The sequence below is a fragment of the Nicotiana tabacum genome, chromosome 5 (assembly GCF_000715075.1).
Source record: "Nicotiana tabacum cultivar K326 chromosome 5, ASM71507v2, whole genome shotgun sequence".
NCBI lineage: Eukaryota > Viridiplantae > Streptophyta > Magnoliopsida > Solanales > Solanaceae > Nicotiana > Nicotiana tabacum.
Window position 1 is genome coordinate 85,219,562 of NC_134084.1, and position 21,961 is coordinate 85,241,522.

The 21,961-nt window shown below is 34.8% G+C and overlaps 1 protein-coding gene across 3 annotated transcripts; it reads right to left on the reverse strand.

Moving 5' to 3' along the window:
- Positions 1–551: 551 nt before the first annotated feature.
- On the reverse strand, positions 552–15,484 carry LOC107766996 (nuclear transcription factor Y subunit A-7). 3 transcript variants are annotated; one of them, XM_016585916.2, is made up of 6 exons: positions 15,332–15,484; positions 13,866–13,919; positions 13,355–13,500; positions 13,194–13,271; positions 1,530–1,697; positions 552–1,230 (listed from the first exon to the last, which is right to left on the reverse strand). In XM_016585916.2, the coding sequence occupies exons 2-6, from the start codon at positions 13,915–13,917 to the stop codon at positions 862–864; spliced, it is 813 nt and encodes a 270-aa protein (XP_016441402.1). In that variant the 5' UTR covers positions 13,918–13,919; positions 15,332–15,484; the 3' UTR covers positions 552–861. The 3 variants fall into 3 exon arrangements, with proteins under 3 accessions (XP_016441402.1, XP_075109836.1, XP_075109834.1); XM_075253735.1 differs by lacking the exon at positions 13,866–13,919 and having other exon boundaries at positions 15,332–15,482; XM_075253733.1 differs by lacking the exon at positions 15,332–15,484 and having other exon boundaries at positions 13,866–15,324.
- Positions 15,485–21,961: the final 6,477 nt, after the last annotated feature.

Here is a 21,961-nt window from a genome sequence, read left to right on the forward strand (position 1 = left end):
GTGTAATTTTTTCACTTACACTTCAGGCCTATTTGGCCTTAAGTGCATCTGAAGTACATTTTTTCACTTCAGACCTATTTTGCCTTAAGTGCATGAAAGCATTAGTTGCACTTCAAACCTATTTGGCCTTAAGTGCATCTTAAGTGCAATTTTTGTACTTTACACTTAATTGGCCTCAAGTGCATTACACTTCGGACTAATTTTTTTAACTTCAGACTCGATAAGTCTGAAATTAATTCTAAAGTAGTGGGTAGACTTGTAAAATGGGTATAAGTTCAATTGTGACCCCAAAAAGTGAGTATAGATACACATGTCTTCCTAGTACTTAGGTATGGAACTAATCATGATGCTGGAGACTAAGTGCGGAAATCCAATGATTTAAATCAGTTGTAGTAGTGGTTTAGGGATTTTACTCTCTCATCGATCCCAACTTGTTTGGGGATTGAGGTGAAATGACTGTTGTCTAATACTGACTCATGCTCATAATAAAGTAGGCACATTTATAAAAACTAGTTCTCATAGAATGTAAGCAAATTAAGGCGAATGAAGAAAATCAGAAACCACTTTAAATTATCATTTAACTTTCCTTCATTTTTTAATATTTGCTTGTTTTTACATGGATGATTAAAATTTCCCTCAAATTATCTCCCCGTTGAACGAAAGTTAGACAGTACTTTAAAGCATAGTGACAAACCCCAAAACTTGTACTACTACAGTAGTGTTTATAACAGATAAAGTTGCAGCTGCAGGGATATTAGATACTTACATAACTCCCATCTTTTTAAACTAGTGCTAGTGTATCATTCATATGGTTTGAAGACCAAATCAGAGAATACTAGATCGAGTTACTCTATCATTCTTTCAAAATGGTTGGAGATTAGAAGCTCCTGACTGCATGCAATAGCAATGGTTGTCATTGAGATTCCACTGATAATGACAACCCAATTGAGGATTATCTGTATTATGTATTCCTTGGAACTGGAATCCTTCAACAGAAGTAGCATTGGATGATCCAATATGTCCAGAATTGAGCAAGTAATTTTGAGAGAAATCAGAGTCCATGGAACTGACTTCCGAGGCTGCACAACCTTTGCCTTTACTACTTGGAGTAGTTGTATTAATATTATTATTAGCAGGAAGTTGGATCTTCTTTTTTGTGTTGAGAAATCGGCCTCCACCATCTCTAGCTCTTCTCATCGCATGCCGGTGCCGAGATTCATGAAGATAAGGCTGATATGCATGCATTTGAAGAAACAACATCATTTAGCTGACCCTTTGTCGTTCAACTGATACCATTACTTTCGAGTCAAACTATGCATACATATGAATATAAAAACACTCATCTATTGACACACACTAACTCTAGATCCTGAATTCACCTCTACCAGACCATGTCAAGTTAAACATGCCTATATATTAATTACTAGTATATAGTATTTCTTATCAATAATTGTAAAAAGTGATGGCTTGAGCTCGCATCAACAAATATATATATATATATATATGTGTAAGACAGGAAGAGTAATTACCTTTCTAGATTTAACCACTTTTTGCTCCAACACAGCCTTTGCACGAAGTTGCCTTCGCCTTAGAATTCCATGGTATTGTTTGGCATTTACATACATAGGCTCCTCCTTCACTTCAATTGGCAAAATCATTCTACCATTATGCACTGATCTTTCTATATTTTGATGTACCTTATATATAAACGTGCATGCATAAATTAAAGAAGTTAGAAACCCAAAAGCACCAACAGACCTAAAAGCAAATTAAGAAATTCAAGATCGTTCCAAAGTCCTCTGCTTTAAAACTAGAATAGCAATCGATGATTAACCCAGTTTATGCTACTCCTTACTTATGAAGGACTTCAGAAAGATGTACAAGTAAATCTATCGAAATAATGCAGCAGTAGATACACATATATAGTTCCCTTAAAATATTGTGAAACGTAGGATTCGCGTTAACAAATTAATTAATTCCATGTAGAGTAACTTACCTCCCTCAGTTATCCCGAGTAATTTCCATTTTTCTCTAACATTTCCTCTATGTTCTTCATTTACCCTGGGAGATATACACGAGCAGTATCAAGTTCACCCTTAGATGTTACAAAAAAAATTCTTCCATTTTCGTCTCTAACTAGGATGAAGATTGTTTGACCAATTGATGCTCAACATCACTTGCTGGTGTCTTACAATCCAGTTGTCGAACTGGCGACTTCATTACCTTTATTCTCTTTCCTTCTCTAACACGAATGAAGAAATTTGACTCACTCGGACCCACAATTTCAAGTTTTAGGTTATAGTAAACTAACACTAAACGTATATTCCTTTATTTGTTTTCTCGATTTGTGCATTTTAGTTGTAGTTTATATCTATTTTTTTTAGACTGTTGCATGTGGTATGGTTTAGTGTTAGTTTACTATAACCTAGATTATTGTGGTTTGGGTGAATGATGGTATAGTAAGTTCATATCCTCAGGTGGGGCGAGCGACAAAGGAATAATGGAACCTCCAAGCTGAGAGTTGGGTCCTAGAACATAGGTACATAGATGGGGAAGTTTATAGAGATAGTGAATATTCTACGAAAGAGGAAGATAATGGTAGGCTAGCTAAAAATTTGTATTTTAGTCATAGTTTGCACTCTAATCACTGCATTTTACTTGTGTTTGCGCTTAAATAATGGTGGTTTGCGCTTATTACGTGTTTTATGCTTTGTAGGAAATGATTCCAAGATATTAAAATAATTTGGAGCTAATTTAAATAAGTTGGAGCTTTGGAGTTTGAGTAAAAGACCAAAAAATTAAATCGAGATCACGTTTGGGAGTTGAGAACCAAGTCTGGATGTCAAAAAGTGAGAAACAAAAATTGCTCTAAGAAAATTGCACTACCGCGCCGTGGGGCCAGAGTGCTAGTACAAAATTCCTACAAAGTGAAAAAAATCTAGTTTTTGAAAATCCTCACTAATGTGGCGTATGGGGCGCCACGCTAGTGTATTTTCGCGGTCCAATTGTCCCACTTCGACTTGGAAAGGATAGTTTCATCCGGGCCCCTTACGTTCCTACATGGTATAAATACACCAAAAATACGATTTTGAGAGGACGTTTGACCTAGGAAGCTTTGGAGAGCATTGGTGGCTACAAGACTCAGGATTTCATCATTTTTCCATCAATTCAATACCGAAGTTTGGATTGTAACGTTAGATTGATGCTTCCTTATTCTTTAATTATATTTGTGATGACTTCCTCCATGATTATGGAGTAGTTTACCTTAGTGTTTGACAAAAATGGTATTCTGATAAATATTTTTGGATTTTAACTCTAATTCTTGCTTGAATTCGTTTATGGAGTTTTGAATTGTTGCAACTTTATTCACCGGTCTATTTAATTGAAAGAGGAATATTCTGGTGATTATCTCTACATTATTTTGTTTGATTTAATTTATTTATTCTCTTAAGTAATGGAAAGAGCTTGTTGAATTATTGATTAAATCAAGTTAGGAGAATATTTTAGAGACGTTTTCCTAAAGACTAATCCATTAACGCATGCTTGCATACTTTCACAGTGCTTATATTAGTTCACCTCGTAGAGTTAAGGTTTAATCGAGAAAAGAGTCTTGACTACACGTTTGAAATAATCATCGAGTGAATTTGTGAGAATCATTAAAATATTAGAGTGAATTAAAATAGAGTTAAATCCTAAATAGCTATCTTGCACCTATCCTGTCAAACCTTTATTCCTCACATTTATAAGAAACCAACTCTGCTAATCTCTAGTTCTTTGCAGTCAATTGTGATTTGCTTTATTTTAGTAGTTAAACATAGTTAATAATCATTTAATTCAAGTGTCGATCCTCCTGAATAGCAATTAAACCAGAAATTATTCGAACATTGTTTAAATCCAATCCATATGGAGAGGATATTGTGTTATATTATCTTTGACTAGAGAGCAATAATTTTGTGTTCTGTTTTGCGCTTTTCAAATTTTTGCACTGTTGCCAAGGTTGGCAATCAATAGTGTTCAAAAAAGTTTTGGGTGCTAATTCCGGAATTTATTTTTATTTTGTTCTTCACGAGTTTCTCTTCCATGTGCAGGCAACAGATTAAGTTCGTGGTGTATGACTCGATCTTCTTCAAAAGAAGAAATACCCTAAAAACCGGAGTGGAAAAAATACCTATGACAACTGAGGAAAGAGAAAGAGTTCACCGTAAAGCTCTTGGGGCAACCTTCAACCCAAGAAGACATGGATAGTAACGGTGACGACAAGGTAGATTTAGCTACAAGAGAGGCAGCACAGCATAGAGAAGAAGCTTCAAGGATAGCAGTTGAGGCAGCCCGTAGAGATGCTGAAGAGACCGTCGAAGATGATAGGAGTCGAGATTCAATCTAAATCGACCCTTAATTGAAGACCAGTTCGAGAATGCGGTACCCAGGCCTAGTAGAGCATTCGATGATTGTGCCAGACTAGTCTACAATCAGGGACTGTCCAATGTCAGACCTCCACCAGTAGCAGCGAATAATTTCGAGTTGAAGCAAGGCCTGCTACAAGCTGTCCAGAACAACTGTATCTTTAGAGGGAAGGTGAATGAATATCCTAACACTCACTTGATGGATTTTGAGGAAATCATGAACACCTTCCAGTACAACGGAGTGTCGAAAGATGCAATCTACCTAAGGGCATTCCCCTGTTCATTGAAGGATGACGCGAAGCACTGCTTCGTAGCTTACCAATAGGGTCGATCAAGACATGGGAAGACATGACTAAAAAGTTTCTTGACAAATACTTCTCAGCTGCAAAAACAGTGAAATTCAGAAGGGAAATTCACAATTTTTGCCAGACAGAGACTGAAACAGTTTTTGAGGCTTAGGAAATATGCAAGGAGATAGTGAGAAAGTGTCAGTATAATGGGATTGAATTGTGGATGCAACTCTCGAACTTTTGGGATGGACTGACACCTCCCTCATGACGAACTCTGAACAATGTAGTTGGAGGTTCTTTAATGAAGAAGACTCCTGAAGAGATTGTGGCAATTCTAGATGAGCTCTCTGAAGATGCTAACCAGTGGCTTGCTGAGAGTAATGATAGAAAAAAATATGCTGGGGTTCATCAAGTAGATTCTACCACATTAGTGCAAGCCAGCTAGACGCCATGGTCAAAGATATAAAAAGGTTGACCTTAGCCAAGGTCCACAGCCAACCATTATCAATTTGTGATTTCTATGGAATGGGTCATCCAATGCATGAGTGTCAGGCCTCAGCTGCATATGAAGTGGTAAATGCTGTGGGAAGCTTTGACATAGGCAACTACCAGAGTGGTAATAATTTCAACTATATGGGACAGAGGCACCCAGGATTTTCTTTGAGTTCATCAAGTGGTAGCCTAAACTCATGGTAGCAGAATAACTCCAGAACCTAGCAATAGGGAGTTACAGTTTTTCAAAGTCAGCAGAGGAAACAATATTAGCCTTCATAGTCTAATCAGTCTAGCATGGAAGATCTGATGATGGCCTTTATTATTAAGACAGATGAGAGGCTTGAAACGCATGGCTTAGCTATACAAGAACATGGTGCAACCACCAAAGAATTGAGTATGACATTTCGAAACTTAGAAAGACAGGTTGGCAACTAGCTAATATATTGTCTGAGAGGGTTCTAGGAACTCTCCCTACTGATACTGAAAGAAATTCAAAAGAGACAATAAATGTTGTGTCTTTGAGGAGTGGGCACGTATTGGAGGATCCCAGGCAAAACAGAAGCATGAGTTGAGTGAAGGACAAGTAGAGATTGTGGAGGAGCAGAAAAATGATAACATTCAAAAAGGTGCAGGTTGGTAGATGATGGTCTGAAGAAGAAGGGGAAGACTAGAGCTCAGAAAAAGAAGAAAGATGATTATGCAACAGATAATGAGATTGAAGAAAGTAGACATATGCCTGATCTACCTTTTCCCAGAAGCAAAGAAGAGAGAAATTGGACAATCTATTCTGGCACTTTCTAGAAGTGTTCAAACAGGTACATATGAATATACCTTTCACAGAGGTGCTTTCCCAGATGCCAGCTTGTGCTAAATTCTTGAATGAGATATTTTCCAAGAAGAAAAAAGTGGAAGGGACATCGGTCGTCAAACTGACAAAGCATTGTAGTGCCATTTTGCAAAATAATCTCCCTAAAAAATGTGGAGATCCAGGGTGTTTTACTATACCTTGCTCTTTAGGAAGTACTAAATTTCAAAAATCTTTGTGTGATTCAAGTGCTTCCATTAATCTTACGCCATTGTCTATTTTCAAAAAACTGGAGAGAGAAATTGGAGAAATCAAGTCAATACCTGTATCCTTGCAACAAGCGGATTAGACCACATCATACCTGAAGGAATAGTGGAAGATGTGCTGGTTCAGGTGGACAAATTTTTGTTCGTTGTGGACTTCATTGTGGAGAATATGGAGGAGAATAGGGAGGTCCTTCTAATTTTAGGAAGACCATTTTGGCTACGGGCAGAGCAATTCTAGATATTCAGTAAAGGTAACCCATGCTCAGAATGGGGGAAGAAAGGCTCATCTTCAAGATGGAAGGAGAAAGGGGGAACCTGAAGAAGCAAACTGGAAGAAGTGAAACGGATAAGTGTGGGGTGTACCCAAAGAAGGCCGAAAAAAAGCTCTCAGCATGGATGCGTGCACTAGGTCGGGCGTGCAAAGGAGATCTCGACTTTGATTCAGACCCCGACTAGATGAAGAAGAAAAGTTCCCTTATCTCTTGCTTTTTATTTGTGTGTCATAGGAACATGCCACAATTTAAAGTATGGGGTGGGGTATGTAAATATGTTTATGTGCATGTGTATTTGTTTTTGTTTCTTTTGATTTCTTTTGAAATTCTTTTTAACTTTCCCGACGATGGATTTCCTCGACTGTCTTCTTGAGGGATCAAAGTAGAAAGAAAAAATATTTTGTGTTTCTTAGGTAGTGTAATAATTCCCCCTGATTTTTCTTTGTGTCGCGGTTATTTTCCAATGGTTTTGCTTGGACCTGGTGTAGTTAGTTTTTCTTTTAGTAGGAATAGTGAAGTCTTGTGCTATGTATTAAATGAAGATGACTTCCCTTAACTTTGTTGTGCCTTGAGAGCAGTGAGTGCCTTAATTGTGACGCCTAGGCTCAGTTCTTGACTCTTAAATAAGTACCTTAAATTATGTGATTGTAATATTTCTTAACTGCTTTGACTAGAGTGTCGAGATAGATCCGGTCCTAAATGAGTTATGTGTCAATGTATATGTGAGGTTTTGTGATATTTTGTGTATGTTGGTTGATGTCTAGAACTTATCTCGTGGTTTGCAAAGTGAAATAGTAGTCTTTTTCAGTCTAGGAAGTGATGCAGGCATTTTTTTTGTTCAGCCAGATATATGCTTTTACCTACAAAATTAATATATATCTTAGTTAGCCCCTTTGATCCTATATTCCTATTTCTTCGGCAACCACACTACAAACCTGATCCATTTTATTTGAATTGACCATTTGTTTGAATCTTCTATCTTTCTTGAGCACTTGAATTTGTTATGAACTTGTTAAAAGCTAAGTGGAGGTATGGTTGGATTTTTGAGTGGAAATATAAAGAAGGCGAAAGGGGTAATGTTTGAAAAAAAGTGTGAGAGCTACTTGTAGGAAGTTGAAAAAAAACAAAGAAGAGAAAATCGAAATCTAGAAAAAGGAAAAACATTTAGTGTTTGTATATATTATAAAAACAATTACTCCTTACTAGTGGTAAATCTTGTTTTAGCTGTGCTTAAAGAAATTGGAAGCTTGGTGTTAATATATTGTGAAGGTTGTGGTTTTGGTTCAACACAAGTGTGGGGTTTAAATTGTTAATGTATAAGTATTAAAGTTCTCAGGGAGGTGTAGTCACTATATTCAAATGTATCATACCCGTCCTGCAACCTGCAGTACAAACAAAATAAAGTTTTACTTAATTTTTGTCTGAATGAGCTCAATTAGTAGAGTATTACACTATGGGCAAGCCTATGGTACATTCTCTGTGGCGCATGAATTTTATTTCTTAGAGTGAGTGAATTCTTTCTATCTTGAGTTCCTATTTGTTCTTGAATCTTATTGTGGGACTACTCTCTATCTTTGGTGTGAGGGCACATGATTTGCGAAATTAAAGGTAATGCCTTTGGCCTATATGTTTGAGTAAGTGAGCGGGTTTTTGAAAAATATGTGGTGCTTTTGAGTCTAGTCTTGAGAATAGGATGTTATGATAGGGTGCTTAGTATGCTTTAAATATTCTTGGCATGATGCGTTAGGGAAGTTGTCTGATAAAAAGGTCGTCTCTATGTGAAGTGCAGTTTGATTGCTCGGGGAAGGGCAATGGTTTAAGTGTGGGGGTGTTGATGGTAGGCTAGAAACCCGTACTTTAGTCATAGTTTGCACTTTAATTACTGCATTTTACTTGTGGCTGAGCTTAAATAATGGTAATTTGCGCTTATTACGTATTTTATGCCTTGTATGAAATGATTCCGATCTATTAAGATAATTTGGAGATATTTTGAACAAATTTGAGCTTTGAAGACTGAGTAAAAGCCCAAGAAATTAAGTCGGGATCACGTTCGGGGGTCGAGGACCAAGTCTAAATGTCAAAAAGTAAGAAAACAAAAATTACTCTAAGATAATTGCACTACTCGCGGGGCTCAGAGAGCTAGCGCAAAATTCTTGCAAAGTGAAAAATCAACTCTCTAAAAACCCTCACTAATGTGGCACATGGGGCGCCGCACCAGTATATTTTCGCAGTCCAGTTGTCCCACTTCGGCTTGAAAATGGTAGTTTCATTCGGGCCAGTTCCTACATGGTATAAATACACCAAAAATATGATTTTGAGAGGACTTTTGACCTTGGAAGCTTTGGGAAAGCATTAGAGGCTACAAGACTCAGGATTTCATCATCTTTCCATCAATTCAATACGGGAGTTTGGATTGTAATGTTAGATGATGCTTCCTTATTCATTAATTATATTTGTGGTGACTTCTTCCATGATTATGGAGTAGTTTACCTTAAGGTTTGATGGATATGGTATTTTGGTAAATAGTTGTGGATTTTAACTCTAATATACTTTATTCACCGGTCTATTTAATCGAAAGAGAAATATTTTTGATGATTATATCTGCATTATTTTGTTTGATTTAATTTATTGATTCTCTTAAGTAATCAAATGAGTTTGTTGAATTGTTGACTAAATCAAGTTATGAGAATATTTGAGAGATATTTTCCTAAAGACTAATCCATTAACACATGCTTGTATACTTTCATAGTGCTTATATTAGTTCATCTCGTAGTGAATTCGTGAGAATAATTAGATCATTAGAGTGAATTAAACTAGAGTTAAATCTCAATAGCTATCTTGAAGCTATCATGTCAAATCCTAATTCCTCACATTTATAAGAAACCAACTATGCTAATCTCTAATTTTTTTGCAGTCAATTATTAATTGCTTTATTTTAGTAGTTAAACATAGTTCATAATCATTTAACTCAATTGTTAATCCTCCTGAATGGTAATTAAACAAGAAATTATTCGAACATTATTTAAATTCAATCCATGTGGAGACGATATTTTACTATATTATCTTTGACTAGCGAGCAATAATTTTGTGTTGTATTTTGCGCTCATTAGAAGATTAGTGTAGCTTGTGTTCAGGAAATTAGATGGGTGGGATGTAAGGCATTGGACATAGATGAGTGTAAATTATGGTACTCAGGAGGTATAAGGAGAAGGAATGGAATAGGTGTTTCGGTTGATAGGGAACTCATGAAGGAGATGTAAAGGTGAGAAAGGTGAACGATGATGGCTATTAAGCTAGTGGTTGATGAGCTTACTTATAACATCGTTAGTTCTAACACACCTCAATCGGGTTTGTACGAGGAGGTCAAAAGATACTTTTGGGACAATTTGGACGAGTTCGTGTAAGGTATTCCTCTTATCGAGAAGTCATTCATAGGAGGAAATTTCAATGGCCACGTCGGGAAGACTTCTAAGGGCTATGATGGCGTGTGTGGCACTACGGTTTTTGATGAAAGAAACGAAGGTGGTACTTTACTATTGGATTTCACATAAGCCTTTGATGTGATGATAGCTAACTCCTATTTTCAGAAGAAGGAGGAGCACTTGATCACTTTTTAGAGTACGATGGGAAATACCCAAATTGATTACCTACTCTTTAGGATGTGTGATAGAGGCTTATGCTCGAACTGCAAGGTTATCCCAAATGAGAACCTCACGAACCAACACCGACTCTTAGTAATGGGATTTTAAGATTAAGAAGATGAGGAAGAAGAGGTTGTGTATGGTCAATTGAAGATCAAGTAGGGAGCCTTGACTAAGTAAAAAGCTCAGGAGTTAGGGGATAAGTTGATGTCTTTGGGGGCCTGAAGAAGTAGTAGGGACGCAAGTAGTATGTGGACCAGGACAATGGATTGAATTAGGGATGCTGCTAAAGAGGTGTTGTCTCGAAGGATTACTCTGGTAGGCAAAAAGGGACCTGGTGGTGGAGGGTAGAAGTCCAAGAACAAATGGAAGCCAAGAAAGTAACATATTTGAAGCTAGTGGAAAGCAAGGACGAGGAGGAAAAGAGGATGAATAGAGAGTGGTATAAGACATCTAATAAGGAGGCGAAGTTAGCAGTTACATCAGCGAAGACATCAACATTTGGATGCTTGTATGTAGAACTAGCGAAGAAAGCGAGGATAAGAAGGTTTACAAATTAGCTAAGGTAAGGGCGAGAAAGGCCAGGGATATGGACCGAGTAATCATATCAAATACGAAGACGACATAATACTATTAAAAGATACATATATTATACGTAAATTAAATCTTACTCCCATAAACTCTTGAATGAAGAGAGAGACACGAATATTGTGTTGAGTAATTTGGAGAACTCCAAGAGTCATCGAGATTTTTGATATTGCAGGCATGTTAAGGTTGAGGAGGTTGAGGGGGCTATGCGTGGGATGAGCAGGGAAAGAGCTACTGGGCCAGACGAGATTATGGTGAAATTTTGGAAAAGCACGAGCAGGGCAGGTTTAGTATAGCTAACTTGGTTGTTTAATATTATTTTTAAGACGACAAATATGCTCGGGGAATAAAGATGGAGTATAATGACTTTAGTGTATAAGAACAATGATGATATTCAAAATTGCAATAACTATCAGGGTACCAAGCTGCTAAGTCACACTATAAAAGTTCAGGAAAGGGTGGTGAAAATGAGGGTGAGGAGGAATGTGTATATTTTAGAAAACCAATTAGGATTCATGCCAATGCCAAGACGATTGACTACATGGGGCATTCATCTTATACGGAGATTAGTGGATCAATATAAGGAAAGGAAGAGGGAATTGCATATAATATTCGTTAACTTGGAGAAAACTTACAACAAAGTCCCAAGTGTTTCCCTTTGGAAATACCTGGAGACTAGAGGTGTACCCGTAGCATACATTAAGGTGATTAAGAATATATATGATGGAGCTAAGACTTGTGTTAGAACAATGGGAGGAGACTCTAGATACTTTCCTATCATGATGGGATTGCGCCAAGGATAAACTCTTACTCCATTTTAATTTGCCTTGGCAATGAATGTAATGACACACAATATTCAAGTGGAGGTGCCATGGTGCATATTATTTTTTGATAATATAGTTTTAATTGATGAGTTGCGGAGCGATATTAACGTTAGGCTGGAGGTTTAGAAATAAGCTTTGGAGTCTAACGATTTCAGGTTGAGCAAGACTAAAATAAAGTACTTGGAGTGTAAATTCAGTAACATAACTCAAGAGACCGTCATGGAAGTAAGGCTTGGTACACAAGTCATCTCCAACAAAGAAAGTTTTTAGTATCCAGGATCAATAATTTAAGGTAATAAGGAGATTGACGAGGATATCACACACTATATTAGAGCGGGATGGATGAAATAGAGGCTCGCATCCTATATTTTATATAATAAAAATATTTTATCTAAACTTAAAGGTACGTTCTATAGAGTGGTGATAAGATCGTCTACGCTATATGGGGCAAGTGTTCACCGGTTAAAAGTTCTCATATCCAGAAGATAAATGTGGCGGAATGAGAATACTAAGATAGATGTGTGAAATTACCATATGAGATATGGTCAGGAATGAAGATATTCGGGTCAAGGCACGAGTGACATATGTGGTGGACAAGATGCGGGAAGTTTGGCTAAGTTGGTTCGGACATGTGATGAGGAGATGCATAGACGCCCTAGTGAGGAGACGTGAGAGGCTGTCGATGGTAGATTTGATGAGAGGTAGAGGTAGGCCGAAGAAGTATTAAGGAGAGATGATTAGGCGGGACATGACTCATCTCTAGTTTACCAAGGACATGGCTCATAATAGGAGGATGTGGAGATCAAGGATTAGAAAAAAAGACTAATAGGTAATCGAGAGTCTTTCCTTCCTACACCAGTAATTTTATTATTATTCTTTCATTTTTCTTAAATTTTAAGTATTTCCTGATGTTACCTCTGGTCCAATGTATTATTATATTATTATTGTTTCTACATATTTTTCTTCTTTATTCCTACATCTCTTGTTCTAAATTGATATGCTTATGTTTGTTTGAGCCGAAGATCTATCCAAAATAACCTTTCTGCTTGCACAAGGTAGGATAAAATTTGCGTACATATATACTACCCTCCCTAGACCTTATTTATGGGATTAAATTAGGTATGTTGTTGTTGTTCAAAATAGGCAGTTTTTGATAGCTTTGACTCTAAATATATTTAAGTTATCTACGATGACAAATTAAAAGTATATTACACTAATTTTAACATGCTTGTGAATTACCAGGTTTTACTAGGTTAGTAATTGATGTTTATCATTGACATATTGACCTGCAGGTACCTTTAAATGACCTGGACGTGTAAATATTTTTACCTCATCGATATAGAGAACGTAAACTCACTAACTAAATATAATATTCAAATTAAGGAAAGATAACATTGATCAATCATGTGATCCAGATAGAGGCAGATCCAAAATTTTAAATCTATGGATTCAGGTTCCAACCACTGAACCCATCATCTTATTTGAGTTTTGGGTTCATAATTCAACATTTCCAGCAATTTAAGTAATTTTTCATGGAACCACATTAATAATGCTATATCCGCCCCAGGCCTCACGAACTCATAAAGAAAAGGGACTACAACGTACATACCAAAGATTCACCACATGCAGCAGCCACATTGCCACCAGAATATTGTGGTACCTCCGAATAGGGATATGATTTGAATGCCTGAATATTATAAAATGAAGTAGATTAAATAAGTCCAATATTTACATTTCACATAAACCGAAAGAGAGAAGAATATTGCTCACAATTGACGGGGCCATCAGTTCAAATTGATTAGCTGCTTTTAAGTTTTCACCCATGATTGGAGGCATAAATTCTACATGTTTGCCTTCTCGCTTGCAATCACTATCCCCTAGCAAAGGCGGATCGAGAATTTGAGGTATATGTGTTCCTACAATGACCTTAAGTTAATATATAATTATAATTGAATTCGCAGTCAAATATTTATAGATATTTAGTAGATTTCTTAATACATATATAGAATATATTCACGTAAACCAATATGCCATATGCTAGCTCTGCCTCTAGATCTCTGCTAGTAAAAGACAGTATTTGCTTCAACCTCATGGTGCACTCCCCTCTGTCTTTCTCTAGTTGTAGTTAATTTTCAAACTGAAAAGAGCATCACTGTATTCCTAAGTTTTTAAGAGAGAAGATCAAGAGAGGAAAAAGATAGGTTTAGAAAACTTGGAAATTAAATGACAACAATTACTGGTAGAAAGTAATGATAACAAAATTCAGAAGTTGCAATGTCACCTGATCTTTGATGTATTGTACGTCCCACTTCTCCATAAGTACCAGTTCCCATTTCTGATCGTAAATGAAAACTTATATAAATTGAAGAAGAATTAAAGTTTCACACGAAAATCTGACTTCACTTGATTTTCACACGAAAAAAGAAGATGGTTGGTTTTCAGATTTTCACTTGATTTTTACCTTTCTCCAAGTAATTAAGCTTTTACTTCTATCTTAATTAAGCTGCATTTAAGTAAAAACATATAAAAGGAAATTATGGCAATCTAGATTTCTTTTTAATTCAGATGGAAAGATGTAATTGTACTATTTAATTCAGATTTCATGACTAGTTCTCGTATACTATTTCCGAAACCACTAATATATTTATCCATAACAAGTATTGACAATAGCTATATTTATCATTTACTTCAACTTCAAGATAAATAGTGCACGTCTTAGCGTCCAAGTGCTAATTATCTTGAATTTAGGGGTATCAAATGAGCAGGATGGGTGATTTTTGGGTGGATCAAAATGGGTTGAGTCAATAAATAGGAGGTTAATGACTCGCCCAAAAGTTGCTTGGGCTGAGTCAAGATGGGCTAAACTTTGATTTATAGTCTAACCCGCCCAAGTCTCCCAAGCCTTAATTAATATGTGTTGTGAATTGTATAATTACAAAATAAGATTTTTTTTTCTTTCGTTATGGCCATATATAACATATAAAAAAAATTATTTTTAAGATATTTTTGCAAAGTTACTTTTGTTTAACTTTAAATGGGTTAAGATAGAATTAGCTCAAGATAGGCTGACTTCACTAAATAGGCGAGACAATAACTAGCCCAACACTAGATGGGTTAGACGGGTCATTTGGGCTTGGACCAAAGCTCAGCCCTACTTGAATATAGCCGACAATAATTCATAATGCTCCAGAGAGCTTTTTCTGTCCCTTTTCCAATAATCAAGTACAGTATTTTCGAATTTAACTTATATATAGATTGTATAGAAAAATATTTACACTATCAGATTATCATTACGTGTTGTAGAATGTAACTTGCCTTAATTTCAAAGATTATAAATTTCATCTTTAATGAGGGCTTTCTTTAACCATCTTTGGGTGATTTTTTTTTACTGCCTTGATGTACTTTAAGTTAAACTGAATAGAAAAGGAGAAAAAGAGAGCTTTTCCAAATCTATATGCAGACTCTTGTCTTTCACAATTCACATAAGATAAAGAAGTTGGAGGAAAAAGGAGCCCACAAAGAAATTTTAAATCCATAATTGTAGCTAGACACAGAAACGCCAGAAATTAACAGATAATTCTTCCTTATAAACCAAAAGACGATAGAACCAACAATAACGATAGTAGACTTGTCACCATAAATCTAGAGAGATAATAAAATTTCAATAACTTTCCTGATGAAGCAAAAGAGATCATACTAAAATAAGAAAGAGGAAACTAATACAACTGGTAATTAAAGGTCACTCACATGAGATTGATTGGAGACAATTAATATTCTTAATTATAGGCTTTCTCTTTGTGGAATGCATCAACCAGATAAAGATTTACTATGTGCATGCGAGTCCTTATAGTAGGAGACAAAACGAGAGAGAGAGAGAGAATCAAAGAAGGAAGATAAGAAAATGACGTGTGAATATTTAAATATACAACACAATCTAGGATCACCACTGGAAGACAGTGACGCGTCCATTATTCCCTATTAGAAGACTAAAAGGCACTTGTTTAATAGTATTTTTTTTCTGTTTATTATGCTCACTTTTGTGATAAGATAAAATTCTGAGATTGTTTTCTAATTCGCATGATATGTAAAATGATAAGAAACATGACTAGGCAGTAGGCATGCACAAGATATGGCAATTTTGTGAGAGTCTTCCCGCATTCACCTTGAGAATATATGCCTAATTGGTGGTAACGATCCAAAGTGAATTAGCAATTTGAAAACATGAAAAAAGAGAATGAATTTTATTAACCATATTATCCTGATACTTCCTCCGTTTCAATTTAGATGAAGTAGTTTGACTCGGCATGGAGTTTAAGGGGAAAAAAAAGAAAGACTTTTGAAACTTGTGATTTTAAAAGCTTAAGGGGTAAAAGCTTTGTGGAGCCATGAAATTTGTGTGGTTATAAAAAACTTCTCATTAAGGGTAAAATGGGTAAAATGAAGAGATTAAATTTGAATTGTTTCCAAATTTAGAAATGTGTCATTTATTTTGGAACAGACTAAAAAGAAAAGTAACTCATCTAATTTGAAATGAGGGAGTAATTAATTTCATAGCATAGTTATATACTTCCATCATAGCGCGAAACTTTAACCAAAATCTTTAAAGTATGATAAAAAAGAAATATTCTTTTGTTTTGAACTTCTACTATTTGAAAATTACTAACTTGATTAGCCAGTATTGTGTCGGATTCATTAAGTAAGAAGCGTTGTTTATCAAGAATTTTTATTTACAAGCCTCGAAGCAAAGGAATTATGTCATCCATCCTACCATATCCCTTTATAGTATCTAAATAATCAGCATAGTAATAGATAGAATTACCTTCATGCTTATTTTCTCAAAAAATGTTAAAAGTGTAGGTTCCGATCGAGGGTTGAAGTCGTAAAAGCAAAAGAAGGGATAATATAGTCAAAACAATGACAAGACAATACTGGCAAATTGTTGAGACTGCCAATATTGGAAAGTAGTAACGTGTCATTTCCAAAATAGTGAACCTTTAACCCTTTAGGCTTTAGGTCCACAAAATTCAATTTTCTTAAGTGAAATTGCCGCGTGTGTACGGCTTCTGGCTCGAAGCATGATGACTCAACAGTCATATAACGGCGCTGCGCCGTTATGTGCCGGTCTTTGTTTGTCTTGTCGGGAAATTAGGTGGCAAGGTTTACCAATAAGAAACGTTTTCTCTACAACAAGGCAAGACGACATTTCACGGGTCTCCGTGATAGCGACCGTTAACTTTCCACGCGTCCTCCCCACCCGTGATTGTTGTGGTGGCTTCTAATAATGGAGTAAAACTTTCTGCATTTTAGAATGTAGCCAAACAAGTGTGCAATTGTGGAAACAGGAAATGCAATGAATAGTAATGTAATTGTGGTGGAGTAATAAGCATTTACTCGTGCAATTTTGATTTATGTGAATCTATTTTCTTTTTTGTCCGTGCAAAAAAAAAAGATTTTTTTTCTTATTTGGAAACAATTTACCTTTATGCAATCAGTTATAGCCACACAAAAAATAGATAAAATTACAAAATAATGCACTACATAAGTTGACCTTGCACTATTTTAGCCTAATTACAAGTTTGCAAATATGTAGCCAAATATCAATAAGATCTTTTCTTTTCACATTCCCTCTAATTATAACAACCTCATTTATTCCTACCTACCCCTATTGTAGCTCTCTCCTCATTTTTCACCCATAAATATTAAATTTAATTAATAAAAAAAGAATCATATGAAAACAAAACTGAAAAGAAAAATTAGTTCCTCATTCAGTCAACACTCATTCGTGCCTTCTTCCATAACCAATAATTCTCTGTTTTATTTTTTAAATTTTGTATATCCTCAGGTTTATACATACCTATCACAACTGCAAAACGCAAAAACAGACGCGAGAAACCTAAAATCTCATCTCTTTTAATGCTAATCTTGTTAAATTTCGATTATGATTTTGTGAGAAATTTGGAGTGGGTATTGTTTGAACTTATTAGAAATAGTCTAAGTATGTTGTATACAAAGTTTGAAGTTATTTGCTGGAGATTTGGACTAGTTTTATACAAGAATTGCAAGTGAAAATCATACAAAAATTTCGTCAGCGATGCTTATACACTTTTATACAATGTTATACACTTTTATTAAAAATGTATAATCACAGAGTAAAAATATTCTTGATACACTATGTATATAGGTGTATAAGAAGAATGAGAAGAAGAAGAAAAAAAAAGAAGAAGATTTGAGAAATTCACCAAATGCCTGTAAATAATGTATCAACCTTGGATATAACAGTGTATAAGTTATGTTTATACATTATTATATACTATTTATACAATATTATACAAATGAATTCTAGCAATGGAGCTTCACGTGTTCTTCTTCTTCCTTGGGCATCCTGTGAAATTTAACTCAAATATAGCCTAAAGGTACTCCAAATCACTTGAAATTTAAGTTTTGAACTCATCTTGATGATTCCAATCAATTGAGACAACACACATTCCAAACAACTAACAAAAAAAAACTCAATTTCTGAAGTTTAACTCTACTCCAAATCACTTGAAATTTAAGTTTTGAACTCATCTTGATGATTCCAATCAATTGAGACAACACCCATTCCAAACAACTAACAAATCGGAAAACTCAATTTCTGAAATCGAATCTTCGAACCACTTGTAATGGTGACTTCTATTTTTCAAATTCTTAGTTAACCATTAAAATTCGGAAAAGAATTGAAGGAGAATAACAATAGTAGAGAAATTTTGTGGTGCAAAGGCTGACATGGGAAGGAGAAGAAGAACGAAGAAAAAATGGGAACGAAGAAATAAGGGATGGACTAACTGGTGAAAATTAATTTTCAGATTATGTACAACCTGGGCTATCTGGGTAAGGGCTTCAAATATGGGCCATTTTCTGATGGGTTGTTGGGCCAAGTGACAAGGGATGTAATTCTCCCCAAAATATATGTGCCTCATTTTACAGCACAAGTTCAAAAGTCTTCTCTCTTTTCTTAAACTCCGTGCCCAGTCAAATATGTTAACATAGATTGAAATGGAGGGAGTATTTATTTTGGCAAAAGACATACTTTACCATCGACCTTGTCCCCGAATCCCTCTTACACACATGTTAAATACGAGATTAATATTATACAGCAAATTTTTTAAAAGTATGTCTATTACACACCTCTTTTGCTATGTATCACGCGCATGTAATACACATAAAAGAGGCGCGTGAAAGCTAAAAAATCATCTGAAATTAAGTGTTTTTTAATTTATTTTTTCCTTTTTTTTAGTTATTTCCTAACCTATGTCTTCTTCCTCAACCCCAAACCCTAACATTTGCTATCCCCCCCCCCCCCATCGTTTCATCTTCTTTCCCAACCCCACCCTAGTTTTGTCTACCCCTTCCTGTTTCGTCTCACCAACCTCCATGACTAAGAAGAAAAAGAATAAGAAGAAGAACAAAGGAGCTATTTGGTCTTGTAAAAATCACCATTGTTGACCTTTTGGAAAAACTTGAAATTTAGTCGGTTCTTGTTGATTTTGGTGTTCCATGAACTAAAAAATTATATTGAATTTGTGATTATTGTTGAATTAATATTAGGTTTGAGCTTGAATATGAAATTTGTTATATGAATTTGTGATGGATCGATGTTGTTGATACTTGTTAAAATCAGCAAAGAGTTGAATCTATAATGGGGGAAGAAGGTGCTTATAATTAAAGTGAAATGATTAGTGGTAGTATGGCAGTGGATAAGGGGCGGAGAAGATGAGAAGGGGGGGGGGGCTTTTTTTTTTAGGTTTTTTTTTTCTTTTGGAAGATGAGGAGAGGGAGTTTGGGGGTGGGGGGACAGAGGGATTTTTCAACTTTTTTTTCCTTCAATTTATGACACGGGTTGGATGCTGATTGGCACATGTAATAACAATCTTTAAGCAGATGTGGTCAAACACCAAAGTGGTATGTAATAGACACACTTTTAAAAATTTTGGTATGTAATATTATTTTCGTATTTAACAGATGTGCAAGAGGAATTTGGGGACAAGGTCGATGGATAAAATATGTATTTTGCCTTTATTTTTAAGTAGAAGTTTCGGTTCGAATTTTAAATATGAAGTCGCCTTTGGTATAACGCATTTTACCCCCAAAATAAAACTTTCTAACATAAATTCGAACTAGTCAAACCAAAAAATGAATATAGAACACCAGATAAGAAATTAAAAAATAAAATGAAATGAAGTGAAATTAATAGTACTTAACCTTATTACCTTTTATGAAATAATTAAGAGTTTTGGTTAATTGTATTAACATAATTAATCGCAGCATGAAAAGATACATAACATAATACTACCTTTGTTTGTTTTTTTTTTTTTTTTATGTATCTTAACTTGACAAGACATAATGTTTAAGGATATAAAGAAGATTTTTGAATTTTGTAATCTTAAAGGAAAGGTGTGTATATATATATATATATATAACATAGGCTTTCTCAGACCTATCCAGAAGTCTGAAGTTCCGTCTACAGAAGGTTTAATTCTGAGCCGAATCTCTATTTATTGCCCTATTCCCTTTCCTGACCAAAGTCACTAAGGAGGATAAAAAATATTCTTTGTATTTTGTGATTTTAAACGCGTCATGTTATTCTTATATGATATCGTTATTAAATGTAAAATGGGAAAGTTGAAATTTAAAACTTACTAAATATTATAAAAAAAAAAAAGAAACACATAAATTGAAAATAATATATCATTTTACATTGTCTCTTGATTCATTATTGATAGATTAAAAACAGGTTCTTCTTTGCTTTAAATTATCACTTCTTCAAGAATCACGTGATTTTAAACCAAAATGGAAAGGAAAAATGGAGACTGTCTAATCTTCTAGATGCTAGCTAAATATAGTAAACTTCAGTCACACGTTCTCTCTCTCTCTCTCGAAAATTCAATAAGAAGCTTGACGTTTTGACGTGCTGTGTGATTCATTATGTCACATGCTTATCTTTTATTTATTTTATATTTTAGTTTAAATTTTAGTCACCAATAATATAAAAAATTATTAGATCATTAAAAAAGTAATTATAAGTAACTCTGTAAGCATTGATAAATAATAATGGTAATAAATGGTGACATTCTTTATTTTAGCATAAAGAAATAATAAAGAGTTGCTAAATTCAATTCTTTATTTATCGAAGTACATATATGAAGACCAGAGGCGATTCCGGGATTTGAAGGTGACTGATATCATATTTTTTAATGCATACTTTTTCCTAACCTGAATTTGAGTATGAGTGCGTAATTCGATTTCATTCAATTCTAGTTCGATCACTTTTTAATTTAGTTCGATTCGAGTTAATAAGTTTTTGATTCACAAATATAAATAAGCATATCTCTTCTATTAAAAGGACAAACAAAAATTCACATTTTCAATTGGCGAATCATGCTTTTACTACCAAAAACACAAAAATCGATATTTTCAATCGAAAAATTTCAAAATCATCGCAGTCAAAAATAAAATCTAGTAATGCTTTATATTAAAAATAACTTTGCACAAGTAAAACTACATTTTCAACAGGAGAATCACAACAGTGGTATAAAAGCATAAACAAGAAACATCTTCAATAGAAGAATTCTAGCACATAAGCAAAATTAACATTTTCATCACAATAAAAAAGTGATATTTAGCTACGAAACTTTTAGCTACAACATAAATTTCGTCACTAATTATCCATTTTTCGTGATAAGAATTACGTTTCGTATTTAAATATATGAGTCACAAATTCTTAGTGACGAAACACAAAATTTCATAGCAAAAATTTTGTCCATTAAAGTTTTCCACCAAAAATTAAGTTGGCGCCATTTATGGAATAACATTAGCCACGAATTTTAAGTTATCACTGACACATTATTTCGTCACTAATAATGTACCCAATTTGTGACAATCCATTATTTGTCTTTAAATTAGTTAAATTTTGGGCATGAAAAAGTTTCGTCACGAAAAGTATATTGTTACAATAGCAATAAAAACCTCTTTTTGTCTTATCTCGATTTGCGTGTGCAGTCCGGGCGCGTTTCCGGGAAGCTTTTATATGAAAACTAAGTAAAATAAGGAAATAGGCTTTTAAAATTAATTAAAGTTGACCTTGGTCAACATTTAGGGTAAACGGACCCGAACCCGTGATCCGACGGTCTCGTAGGGTCCGTAGTAAAATTTGGGACTTGGGCGTATGCTCGGTATTGAATTCCGAGGTCCCACGCCCGAGAAATAAATTTTTGAAAGAAATTGTTTAACTGAAATTATAAGAGTTTTTGGAAAAGAAAAGATGTTTGAAATTGATGGTATCGGGACCGTATTTTGGTTCAGGAGCACGGTACATGTCTTATATAATAATTAAGTTAA

Coding starts and splice junctions, on each gene's coding strand:
- LOC107766996 (XM_016585916.2), bottom strand. CDS start 13,917: ATGGGAACTGGTACTTATGGAGAAGTGGGACGTACAATACATCAAAGA. Junction 13,501..13,865: donor TACAATACATCAAAGATCAG/GTGACATTGCAA, acceptor AGGTCATTGTAG/GAACACATATACCTCAAATT. Junction 1,231..1,529: donor AAGTGGTTAAATCTAGAAAG/GTAATTACTCTT, acceptor CATGCATATCAG/CCTTATCTTCATGAATCTCG.